Source organism: Carassius auratus, chromosome 16 (genome assembly GCF_003368295.1).
Source record: "Carassius auratus strain Wakin chromosome 16, ASM336829v1, whole genome shotgun sequence".
Classification (NCBI taxonomy): domain Eukaryota; kingdom Metazoa; phylum Chordata; class Actinopteri; order Cypriniformes; family Cyprinidae; genus Carassius; species Carassius auratus.
Genome location: NC_039258.1, coordinates 623991 through 637745, shown reverse-complemented (window position 1 = coordinate 637745; position 13755 = coordinate 623991). Strand labels below are relative to the sequence as shown.

The 13755-nt window shown below is 32.4% G+C and overlaps 1 protein-coding gene across 1 annotated transcript; it reads left to right on the top strand.

The window, feature by feature from the left end:
• Positions 1–5514: 5514 nt before the first annotated feature.
• On the top strand, positions 5515–13251 carry nr1d2a (nuclear receptor subfamily 1, group D, member 2a). The gene is made up of 8 exons (XM_026283205.1): positions 5515–5732; positions 7713–7925; positions 8022–8110; positions 9030–9174; positions 9291–9754; positions 10707–10892; positions 10978–11188; positions 12237–13251. Exons 1-8 carry the CDS (start codon positions 5714–5716, stop codon positions 12431–12433), a joined length of 1524 nt encoding a protein of 507 aa, XP_026138990.1. The 5' UTR covers positions 5515–5713; the 3' UTR covers positions 12434–13251.
• Positions 13252–13755: the final 504 nt, after the last annotated feature.

Below are 13755 nucleotides of genomic sequence, written 5' to 3'. Positions count from 1 at the left end.
TTTCTTGTATGTAACGCTGTATGTTCAGTGCATGTGTTTTTCTCTCGAGTTACGCTTGACTTCCTGTGCATCTGGCGCTTTAAACATCAGTCACACTAAACTGCACAATGTTTATTCTTTATTAAAAATTAGGACATGTTAATCATTACTGGCTAATAACTGCGTCTGATTTGGCTTTTCGGAAGTGTTTCCAAATTTGACAGCCTTGTCAACAGATGCACAGCAACTCATGCTTGGAAAAAAACAGTAAATATTGTGTAAAATAACTTTTATTTAAAGTCAGCAGTTCTACTGTATTTGCTGTCTTGTATTATAATTCATATATCCAGCTTTATCTCAGCATCAGCCAAAACCCATATAGGTTAAGAACTAATCATTCTTTTTAAAAATTGTCCACTTTTGTTTGATTGTATGCTACATGCTAGTTTACATCTATATGTCATAAATGCAGGGATACAAAAAAAAACAGCTAGTGTTATCTCTTACACTTCAACTTGTTTTATCTAATAAATGTGTCATGCAAGAGTTCTGGTTATAGATTAAAAAAATATGAAAACAAGCATCAGATCCAGTTCTGCAATCACTAAGAAACAGCGTTTTACATATTCTACTATTTACACCAGTTCAAATCATGTTCGGTTTATTTTTATGTGGATATATGCAGATTATTGACTGACTATTGTCATGTGTTTCACTAAGTTTGCTTCTTTTTGACAATTGATAAGCAGAGAAGATGTAGAAGTTTATTTTATAGTTGTTGTTGTTGTACAGTAAAATATTGCTTTTGTAATTATTTTTTATTTTGTACAAATTTTATAATTTGTAATCAAACATTACTATCGTTTTTTTTATTCAAAAATATGACAAGACAATAGAAAGTATCAGAACAAACGACGACAACAATAAAAACTGACACATAGATAGAAAGAAAATATATTATTATAATAACAGTATTATAATAATAATAGTAGAAGTAATAGTCAGTTGTAACATAAATATAATATAGACACATTTGTTATGACGGATTGCTAAGAAATATAAAAAATAATAATAGTAATGTCAGGAATGTGGTATTTTAACAAATATAAGTAGTTTATATATATATATATATATATATATATATATATATATATATATATATATATATATATATATATATATATATATATATATATATATGTTCATTGTTGACACCACTAATGTTTTATTTTTATTACTAATTACTTAATTTTTTGCAGGTATATATTCAGATTCATTGGGAGGTTATTAATTGACAAATCAGGATAACTTGATATCTAGGAAAGAAGCGATGGAGTCATATAGTTATTAAATTCAGACGTCTTATGTTTGAATATGGCTGTCTGTTTTGTTGTTATTAATGTAATCTGTTAGTAATTGTTGTCATTGTGTACAAGAGATTCAGTTTTTGTTTTTCCACTTATTATTATTGTTATTATTTACTCATAATGATACATTCTTGTGCAGATTCACAAAAATATTAAAATAAAGCTTAAATAAAATATTAAAACTCATAATGAAAACTTAAATAAAAGTTTTACTTCAAGTACTATTACTAAAAACTAAATATGAAATAAAAATGTTACAATTAATATTGCAATTTAACAGTTTCACTCTATTAAAAAATTAAATACAACAAAAAATTGAAAGAGAAAAATTTAATAAAAATAATTCATAATTTATATGGTTGTGTTATAGTAATTGTGTATGGAAGCTCGTCGTTTATTTAACAACAATTAACCTACATTTCTACATCGTATGATCTCAGTTTAGTAACATCAGTCAAAGGTTATCAGTCACGTCCGGTTCAAAGTGATAAGATTAGGAAACATCCCATCTGGTATTTATTGTTAGTCAGGAGTTCACAGATCATTTATGATGTAAAATCTTATGATAATGACTGAAGTGTCTTGTAAATTCCAGGTCAGTCGTCACATATTAACATTACACACATCTATCAGCTGTTGCGGATTTAAATGATGAGCAAGTACTCATCAGAAATGCCGAAATGTTGGCTAATCATAGCAAATAATCACATCATCAAATGTCAAACTTCTTCATATCTGTCCAGAGTTTCCTTCAATAATGAGCTCGTTTGTTTACTTTCACAGTCAGCTGTCTTAAAGGAACAGTTCACCTTAAAATAATAATAATAATAATTAATTTAGTAAAAAAAAGAAAAAAGATCAAAAGACTTGCGCGTTATATTCTAAATAATATATATTCTTTATTCTATATTCAGTCTTCTGAAGCATAACAGGTATTGCATTTTTAATTTTAATTATATTATAACAATAACACTAAGACCAAAAATATTTTCAGTAATTAAGAAAAATATTAAATAAAATATAAATATGAGATGGGGAAAACAATCTTTAAAAACGAAAAACTTAGAAATATTGCCTACATTATTAAATTTTAAAAAATACTATAAAACTGCTAAAACTAAAATTAGCATTAAACGCTACAGAAATTATTTCAAAGTAACACAAATTTTAGAATCGCATAAAATTACTAACTATACTAAAATAAAAAATATGAAAATAAATCTTAATTCAAAATCTTAATAGATAATATATTGTATAAATAATACTAAAATTAAACTAAATATAGTACTAAAAATAAGAATAAATATTGCAGAATCTTAAATGCATCGTTTTATTTTACAACTTCGAAATCTTACAATTTAAGGTTTAAAGGGAAGAAAAATCACAGGTTTTCAGTATAGCATGAGGCATTTCAACTTACACACATATATTATTTAAATTCATATTTAATAATTATTATGACTCCTCCAACAATGTTTAGTAAATGTAAACAAGATCAGATCATCAGAGACTCGTGTGAGGATGACTGAAGAGATCTAGTTTGTCCACTAGGTGTCAGTAGATGATGTGTGTTAACAGTGATGTATCTGAAGGGAACATTTCAATGATGTCTTTCCACAGCGAGGCAATGATGCACATCCTGATAAAACAGACTCTGGATACACAATACACACTGTACTAAAAGTCACAAAATGAGAAGCATATTTAAAAATCTCTGTAAATGTATAACCCATCCTCTGTAAGGTAACCGTAGCCTGAGATATGTGGATGATGTGCTCATTTCTCTGAGATCCAGATCTGGTTAATAATTCATAGATTATAGGTTAAATTACATGCAGTAGACCGACTGAACCAAAAGGCTAAATTTAGCCGCTCATCTAGTGCGCTTAACCAGGCTTCTCTCCAATTTTTTTTCTGGTGTGTACAGCACAGTACATGGTGTCCCAGTGTTCTTCGAATCAGTGATCTGACCAGATAAAAATGTTCAGAATGTGCAGGGTGTACGGTACTTTATGTGCCTTTCTAGAGGAGACACTTCACTGGTTAAATCAGGTTATCATCTTGGAAACCACCTATTACATTTATGACCTCTGTTGTATAAACATCATAGCTGTATTTATGATCCTGTGGTATATACACTTTGCTGTCCTAGCACTGAAATCTGTATATAGTTGGAAAATTATTGAAGGGGAAACAATATTTTAATTGCATTTTATGCATATAAATAATGTATTATTAAATTTTTGTGTTAAAGCATAAATATTATTTATTGTATTTTATTATACTAGTATACAATGTCCCCTACCCCTTGTGCTTCACTATTTTCTCTTTAAACATGAATTACACTCATTCCATAAATCATGGACTTTACATTGAACTGAACTGAATCAACAATCAACTGAATAATGACTGTTATACTGTGTGTTATGTGACTGAATAATGATCTATCCTGTCTCTCTGTCAGTCTGACTATATCTTTAAAGACTAAGTCTTTGTAAACCCACTCAAATTTCTTTCTTTCAGGAATATATACAGTACAGACCAAAAGTTTGGAAACATTACTATTTTTAATGTTTTTGAAAGAAGTTTCTTCTGCTCATCAAGCCTGCATTTATTTGATCAAAAATACAGAAAAAACAGTAATATTGTGAAATATTATTAATTTAACTTAAAATAATAGTTTTCTATTTGAATATACTTTAAAAAATTATTTCTTCCTGTGATGCAAAGCTGAATTTTCAGCATCATTCCTCCAGCCTTCAGTGTCACATGTAACATCAGTCGATCACATGATCATTTAGAAATCATTCTAATATTCTGATTTATTATGAGTGTTGGAAACAGTTCTGCTGTCTCATATATTTGATCAATAAAAGGTTAAAAAGAAATGCATTTATTCAAAATAAAAATAAAAAATCTAATAATATATTTTCTTTACTATCACTTTTTATCAATTTAACACATCCTTGCTGAATAAAAGTATTGATTCTATAAAAAAAAAAAAAAATTACTGACCCCAAATTACTGACCAGTTGTGTATATTGTTATTACAAAATATTTATATTTTAAAAATTATTATTTATTTTTTTTAACATTTTATTCATCAAAGTATCCTAAAAAAGTATCACATGTTCTGAAAAAATATTAAGCAGCAGAACTGTTTCCAACTTTGATAATGAATCATCATATTAGAATGATTTCTGGAGGATCGTGTGATAATGATCCTAAAAATTCAGCTTTGCATCACAGAAATAAATGATAATTTAAAGTATAATAAATTTAAAAACAATTATTTTAAATTGTAATAATATATCAATATTACATTTTCTTTCTGTATTTTTGATCAAATAAATGCAGACTTGATGAGCAGAAGAAAGTTCTTTCAAAAACATTAAAAATAGTAATGTTTCCAAACTTTTGGTCTGTACTGTATATATATATATATATATATATATATATATACATACATATACACACACACACACACACACACACACAGTATGTACAGTCCTAAAAGAAAAACATTTATGTGGAAAAAAGCATTGAACTGTGGCATGGAAAGTTTAATTCACTTGAAACCTTGAAACTTCTCTTTGGCAACCACCCATCCAGAACAAGCATAGGGTCACGCTCCCAAGTGAACTAGATAGACAACATCCATTAAACCATATAAACAGTATTTGGACACAGCTGTGGTCATTCGTCCTTGTGGAGATGAGTAAACTTCTGAGACTCAAGTCTCAGAGACTCAAGTGTGAACTCAGCTGATGGTCTTTGAATAAACAGTATATTCAAATGACTAAAAACGGGTGCTACTTTCAAAAAACACTTGATAATTTCAAATTAATAAGTACAATTAAATGTGAAAACCTTGGCTTGATACTTGAGTAAATAGCTGATACAGCACCACGCTTAATCTTAAGCCTAGTGCTACTAACTCGCCTCCAATAAAAGCTACAAGTTATTTTAATGAAATAAAAGTTAAATAACTCCTGTATCTTTCTTGAATGGGGAGTGGCGGTGTTACCGAAAAACATAATGTTCCCAGAATCTCGCCTCACGTTGCAGCGCTGGGTTCTGCCTCTGGTGGGTGAAAGTGTGTCACTGGGTTAGCGTGAGGCGCGCGCCGAGGGGCGGAGCCACGGACGAAAACACGAGCCACAGAACATTGAGTTCTAAGAGCTCGCGCGCAGCCTGGGAGTTCCGTTCCGTTTCATTGTGAGAGACGGACTCTCGAGAGCTTGTATGGAACGCTGAAGCTTCAGAACGCACAGTGGATCTGAGCTGCTCCACAGACTGACAACTCACGCGTTAAACTGGGATTATCACCGTGCACCTGAATTATTAAATATCAAGAGTCTGAAGACATGGAATCAACAAAGCAAGGTAAGACATGTATTATTATTGAGTATAATTATATATATATATATATTTACTTATTATATATACTTATTTGTATCCCCATACGTATTTAGCATGATTAGAAACGTTATTACAATTGCAATATTTTACCGCGGTACAGTGATGTATTAATATGATATAGCATACAGGAAATATTAGGGAATTTGCGTGTGACTTCTAAACATAGACTTGTCAAAGAATCACTCTCACATATATCAGCAGCTTAAAAAATAGTTTTTTAACCGAATCTCTCTTAAAAAAAAAAAAAAAAAAAAAAAAAAAAAAAATACCTTCAGATCAGAATTTGTTATTTCATTTAAGATATTATTTTCCATCGTTATTAGCATTTTTGGTTTTAATGTACATTTAACCCCAAGTGTACTGATTTAAATATGTTTTGTGTATATTTATCGAAGTACTTTTTATTTTAGTTTATGGTGAAAAAAAAAAAATTAGACACCAAACAAACAGAAGTAATGTAATATTGTAGGCTTAATGCATACATGTATTATTGATGCACAGTCTATAAACTAAACCATGTTTAAACTGACTTCAGAATGAAATCTTGAGATTTAAAGCACCTCTGGCAGGCTCTCCATTGCTTACATGACAGATCTGCAGCGCAGTGGATGTGGGTTAGGAGTGCCCGTGACGTCACGCGCACCGAGTTCTCCGAGAGTACTAGAAGGCTCGATCTCACATGGCTCTCGTAGCCTAGCCATGTGCCTGTGTGTACTAGGACTCGGGGCTCCGCCTCTGATTGGTCGTGACGTGCGCGGTGCACAGTCTCTGATTGGTCGAGTTGTATAATTTCGCACAGTGCCCTGACGCGAGACTCACTGCAGTACCACGTGAGGACGCAGCAGACAGCTAGTGACCTAGATATGCTTCCCGTACAAAACATGAGAGGTCCACGTGTGGGTGGGTCTGAGAAACTTAGCGTTATTGCTGGTTAGGTAACCTCCCTGGTCCATTTAAAGAAATCCAGTACATTTTTGCTTACTTCTGTGAATGCACAGCTGAATAAAATATAGAATAAATTCATTATTCATGCACTTGAACAGTTAACTACTAAAAAGATCGTATTTGTATATCTTTTGACTGCTTACACTGGTCACACACACACACACACGGTGTACCGCTTTTATTGTATTTTTGATATTCATAATGATTATTAGCCTATACCATAGTAGTGTTTTACTGTATTAGGTTAGTGTGCAGATTCATTCATCTAAAAATAGGTCATGAGTTGTTCAAAATGAGGAAGTTCTTCCAACATGTGTGCTGCAGTAGATTATATAATTCTACAGTTGTCAGCAATGAAGAACTCTTTATGCATGCAAATTTGTGTGACTTCAAACCAAGATGACCAGCTCACCTATTGAAATGAGTTTACATAATGCAGTTATACAATTCGTGAAGGAATACAGCGAAGGTCAAATTGTCCTGTCATGAGTAAAACATATTTTGAGACAGCTTCAACTGTTATGTGATTCATTTACTTTAGTTTTTTGCCTGTTTCCTTTTTTTTTTTTTTTTTTTGCATAGACTATAGAAATACATCTTAAAGGGACTTTGTTTTTTGTTCTTTTTAATAATTTTGTGCATGTTTTGTACTGTGCATAAGTGTGAATCGTTTTTTAATTTATTTTGTAGATTGTGAATTTTTAAAAAGATCCCCCATTTCCTTATTTTATAAAAAAAATGTAGAAAACAACTAAATTTGGCAACTAGGTGGATTTTTTATTTTTTTATTTTTAGACTTTATTGGTTGTTTAACAAATGTGTTTCATTTAGTTTCATTTAAGTTAACTTGTCAAAATGTTATTTTCTGTGTGTGCATATTTAAAAAGTTCATCCTTTTTACTTATTTTAGTACATCCATTTTAACTAAAATAAGAAAATGTTTTTTTTTTTTTTTGAGTCTATATTTTTAAAACATTGTCTCTTTTCCTATTTACCAAGGAGGCGTGATAGCGTACGTCTGCTCCTCAAGCTCCGCCCCCATCCTGGAGTCCTGCATGAGTGACAGCTCTAACAGCCGCTCCCCATCATCCTCCCCGCCTCTGCCCACTAAACCGAGCCGCCTGACAGACCTGTCCACCGCCAGACTGCTGTCCAAACACCCCCGCGGACACACGTCTGACAAGACCCTCACTGCCAAGAGCTCCATCACCAGTGAGTGAACTCTGAAGAAGCTTACATGTGATTCAGCAGTCTAGAATTGGCAGGATTTGTCCACTGAGTATGACTAACTCTTACGTGACTTTCCAGAGCTCAACGGGATGGTGCTGCTGTGTAAAGTGTGTGGAGACATTGCCTCGGGCTTCCACTACGGTGTTCATGCCTGTGAAGGCTGCAAGGTGAGGAAACACTTCTCTGAGGATCCTCTAACATTTAGTCTCTGTGTCAAAGCCTAGTGCTGTACTGGTGACAGAGCGTTTGGCATGCACACAATGTAGCCTAAAACACTGACCTGCAATATTTCCAGATTTCATATTTTCAAGAGAACAGTGTTGTTGTCAGTGTTATTTTGAGATACTATTAGAGTTTTAATGAATATTTGGATACTACTATAGATTTTATTCATATTTTTTTCTGTACTCGTTTTAATTTTAGTTAACTTTTTACTACATTTGTTGTTTTATCATTTAATTTCTTTTCATTTTTATTTCAGTTTTAGTCATTTTAGTACATCAGGTTAAACTAAATTAAAGTAATGTTACCTGGGCAAATAGCTGAAATATATATTTTTTATTTCTATTTAACTAATTTTATTTCAGTTAATGGTACTTTTTACTTTAAGTAACAAAAATGTTTTTATATGGTTTTATATTTAGTTTTTTTTATTAACTATCATTTTATTAATTATTAGTATATTTAATTAACTATAATAACCCGGCTGATATTAACTAATACCAACAATTACATACAGATAGATATATGTATGAAAAAAACTTCATATATATATATATATATATATATATATATATATATATATATATATATATATATATATATTTTTTTTTTTTTTTTAAGATGAAATAAAATGAAAAACTAAAATGTATAATTGGTAAACTTAATTTTTACTTAAAAAAACTGCCTAACTGAAATAATTTGAAGTACTTAACTATTAATTGTAACTAAAACTGAAATAAAAATAAAGCTATAAAATAAAAATAAATAAAATAAAAAATATAATTAAATATAATTAAAAATATTATATATGTAATAAATAAATACGAATATATAGCATTAATAAATGTGAATATTTCTTTCCAGGGCTTCTTCAGAAGAAGCATCCAGCAGAATATCCAGTATAAGAAATGCCTGAAGACAGAAAGCTGCACTATAGTGCGAATAAACCGCAACCGCTGCCAGCAGTGCCGCTTTAAGAAGTGTTTATCAGTCGGGATGTCTCGAGACGGTGAGTTCCGAGACTCAAACCTTTCTGATGTTGACTTTAGGACTTGCACAACTACCTTTTTTTGTAGAAATGTGGTTCAGAGCAGAATAACTAAATGCAGTGAATCCCTCTTCCAGCTGTGCGTTTCGGACGCATTCCGAAGCGGGAGAAGCAGCGGATGCTCCTGGAGATGGAGACGGCCATGAATAACATGATGAACAACAGTCAGCTGCAGCACATGCTTCACAGCGACTCCAGCTCCTCCTTACCATCGCCGCCGGATTCACCGCGCTCCTCCTCCGATCTCTCCCGGGACTCGGAGTCAGCCGTCCCTATGGACACGGCCTCGTCCTGTTCCTCCGACAGTGGGGAGGAAGACGTGCTGAGCTCCAGACGCGTTCCCCTCGGGTACAGCTCCGAATCGCTCAGCAGCTGCTGTAAGGAGGAGCCGCCACAGGAATGCTGGAGCCGCTGGAACGGGAGCAGCACCGCCGACAACAACCTGCAAACCACCGCTGGACCTTACAGGGAACACGTGACCCAACAGTGCCACACAAACAACATGAACAACGTCCAGACTGGAGGAAACAGAGGACACCTGGTGAGTGACCTTCTGCTGGTTATACACCTATATTAGCAATACACACTTAGTGGCTGGTAACCAAAACTAGAGCTAAAACTATTACAAATAGGTATTTAAAAAAAAAAGATCACTTTTAAATGTTGCTTTGGAAACCAAGTAATTTTATACTAAAATTAGCGCTTAAATAAATAAAACTTAATACTAAATGGAAATATATTTAAAATAAGACAAAAGCACATAACAAAATGACACAAGCTCAAATTAAAATATTAAAGCTAATTACTTGAGTAAAATGTTACTTTAAAATATATTTAAATACATATTTGGTTTGCTTTCAATAATTATAAAATATTTTCAGTAATTCTTAAATAATTTCATTTATAATATAAATGTAATTATTTATTGTATTATTTTATTTTATTATTTAATTATTTATATGACTAATGTGTTTTATTTAATTATATGATTAGTTTAGTGTTTCTAAATTATAATCATTTTAATAATTTATGTTTCTTAATTTCTAAATACATTTATAGACAAGTCAATTTTGTGTAAGCTTAAACTATGTTTTGATACATATTGGTTTTGCTTTTAAGAATTTTAAATAATTTCAATAAATCTCATAAAATAATTGAAATATGCATTATTGAATTAAATTATTTTTTTAATAATTTGATAATAAATTATATAATTATTTATAATAATAAATTAATAATATAAAAATGTATCTTTTATATATATATATATATATATATATATACATACATATAAAAATGTCAAGCTTGCAGCAGTGAAGTATGATATTGTGTTCTTATTGTATATTGTATTCAGTTTTACAGTTTGAATAAGAGTTTGGATTTGGTCTAAAGCATGTATCATTTGTTGTATTTTTTGAAACCGAGCTGATCTGTCTTAGCTCTGGCTCTGAAAGTGTATCTGGTGTAATGTGACTCTGTTGTTCTTCTCTCAGGTGTGTCCCATGAGCGCTTCCCCCTTCGTGGACCCCTGCAAGCGCGGTCATGAAATCTGGGAGGAGTTCTCCAGGAGCTTCATCCCTGCTGTACGAGAAGTGGTGGAATTTGCCAAGCGGATCCCGGGCTTCCAGGACCTCTCCCAACACGACCAGGTCAACCTCCTCAAGGCGGGAACCTTCGAGGTAAAGCAACACGAGTCCTAACACGCTTCTAACAGCGCAGGCATCCGTCAGACCCCTAACGCTCTCCTCCACTTCCTCCGCACAGGTGCTGATGGTGCGCTTCGTGTCGTTGTTCGATGTGAAAGAGCGGACCGTGACGTTCCTGAGCGGCAGGAAGTACAGCGTGGACCTGCTGCGCTCCATGGGCGCCGGAGAGCTGCTCAACTGCATGTTTGAGTTCAGTGAGAAGCTCAGCGCTCTACAGCTCAACGAGGAAGAGATGACGCTCTTCTCCGCCGTCGTGCTGGTGTCTGCAGGTAAACATGACAAAAGCTAATTCAAAATTTGAATAAATACTATAATAGCATACTAAAATAAATAACACTGCTTGGGTATGAGAGAGACTGTTACCTAGAGAGTCGTCCTGTTGTCTGCTGCTGTATAGGAAGCTGTCTTCTAAGGCGGCATCAAAACTGAAACCAATTAACTAATAAGAAACCGAATGGAATATAATGGGCAGAAGGAATTATAAATGACATATTTTAGTGATATTATTAATTGGTTATTTGGAATTTATTAATTTTTATGTATTTATAAATAATAATAATATATATTAACAATTTTATCTGGCTGCATTCACCATCTTTGGGGAGAATTTTGAAATATTTATTATTACATGTATAATGTTTTATCCTTTATATTACTCATTTACTTTTTATTTATTAATCGATTGATTATTTTTACTTATAGTATTAATAAACATTAATATTTGTAATAATATTATCAACTGATTATTTATAATCTATTTTTATATTTAAATAATAAACAATTTCTTTGACTATTGATTAATAATTATCGTTTTTAATATTTTTTTATGATTTATATGAATGTATTAGCAATTATTGTATTAGCATAATTTATATGACTATATTATTATAATTTTTTATTGTTATAATATTATTTGATTATTTATACTTTTTTAGCAATTTCACCATTTTTAGTGAATTTTGAATTATTTATCGATACTACTGGTTTTGCTTTTAATAATTTGTAATCATTTAAGTTAATATATTAATATTAATGATTCATCTTTAAGCATTTGTATTACTAATTAATTATTTATTTCTAAAAACATTAATTTATTTTATATATATATATATATATATATATATATATATATATATATATATATATATATTTACATATTTATCATTTTGGGTGAATTTTTAACTATTTTACACATACTAGATTTGCTTTTAACAACGATTGCATAGTTTCAGTCATTCTAATACAATTTCCTTCTTGTATACATTGACTGGTATTAGTGTCTTTCATGAAACGATTGAATTGTGCATGTTTTCCCAGACCGATCGGCCATCGAGGACGTGAGCGGCGTGGAGGCCCTGCAGGAGACCCTGATCAGATCTCTGAGGAACCTGATCATGAAGAACCACTCGAACGAAGCAGCCGTCTTCACCAAGCTGCTTCTGAAGCTGCCTGAGCTGCGCTCGCTCAATAACATGCACTCCGAGGAGCTGCTCGCCTTCAAAATCCAACCTTAAACCCCCTCTATCCGACCAACCTGGGCTGTAAATCTCCCTCTTGAATGTATTCAACAGGCTTTTTTACTGTTTTGGAATCTGATTTGCTCATCACGCACAAGCAAAGGTTGTCTGCGTCTCACACCAGACTCTTCCTCAGCAGCGTATCATCCTTTCATTATGTGCAATAGCTGCTAACGCATGGCTATTTCTATAAGAGCAGCTTTATCTCGTATCTCGTACAAAAAGATTGATTGTGTGTTGTATATGTAAATATATATGATGTAATTTTATTCTTGAATGTCTGTCTGTTGCTAGTTGGCATCATTTAGCCTGTATGACGGGGCAATGCTTTTGCACGAGGTGTCGAGGAACAGACGGGGTGCATTCGACTACCCTGACACCATAATAACAGTGCCGAGTTGTAATTTATGAGTTGGAGTCACTTTAAATGGTGTTTTTCTCTAGACCACGTACAGAGATGTGTTCTTAGTCTTCCATTACGCAGCGGGGAAACGTGTGGACGTGAACAAAACTATGAAAGAGATGGAGTTTATTTATAGACATTTGTACAGATTGCCTTATCACTGATCGCCACATTTACTGAGACGGGGAACATTTGCGGAGCAGGGTGACGAGGTTAAAGTCCCAGTTATTTTGGGATGCGCTGCTCCTGGTTTACTCTATGCATCTGGAAGCATCTTGACAATATGGACATTTCTCAGCTTGTAACCCACAGGAAAAGACGGACTTCTCTCTCGATCAGCTCTGGGGTGTCCATGTTTTTTGTTTCCTTATAAAAACAGTGCAGTACTATGTAATATATCATTATATATATATATATAAAAAACAATAAATATTTACTTGTCATTTACTGTGATGCCTCTTTATTGCACTTCATGTTTTTATCCACTGATAAGCATCATTTATTGTCGCATAATAAAATAATGCAATGGTAAATGCATCCATTAATAAATAGTATGTGGCATTATTAATATTTCATGACCTCATTACGTTTCATTCAGCAAGTGGTTATCTTAGAATTGTGTTATTTTGATGTTTTAAGCCAGTTAACTCTTGGCAGTCTGGTTCAATAACTGGATGATAAAAAAAAATGCTTGATATCACTTTAGGTTTATTTATTACACTCAAGCGCATTGCATTGTGGGATACAGTGCACACCATACATACTTAGCTGTGTAGTGTACATTTAAATTTGAATAGGTCAATCAGAAAATGTGCATACTGTATATATTTGTTTACATATTTCAAACATTTTCCAAAATTATTTCTAAAGTCAGTTAATTAGGGAAAAAAAACAGGATAGGATACAATCTTCAGAA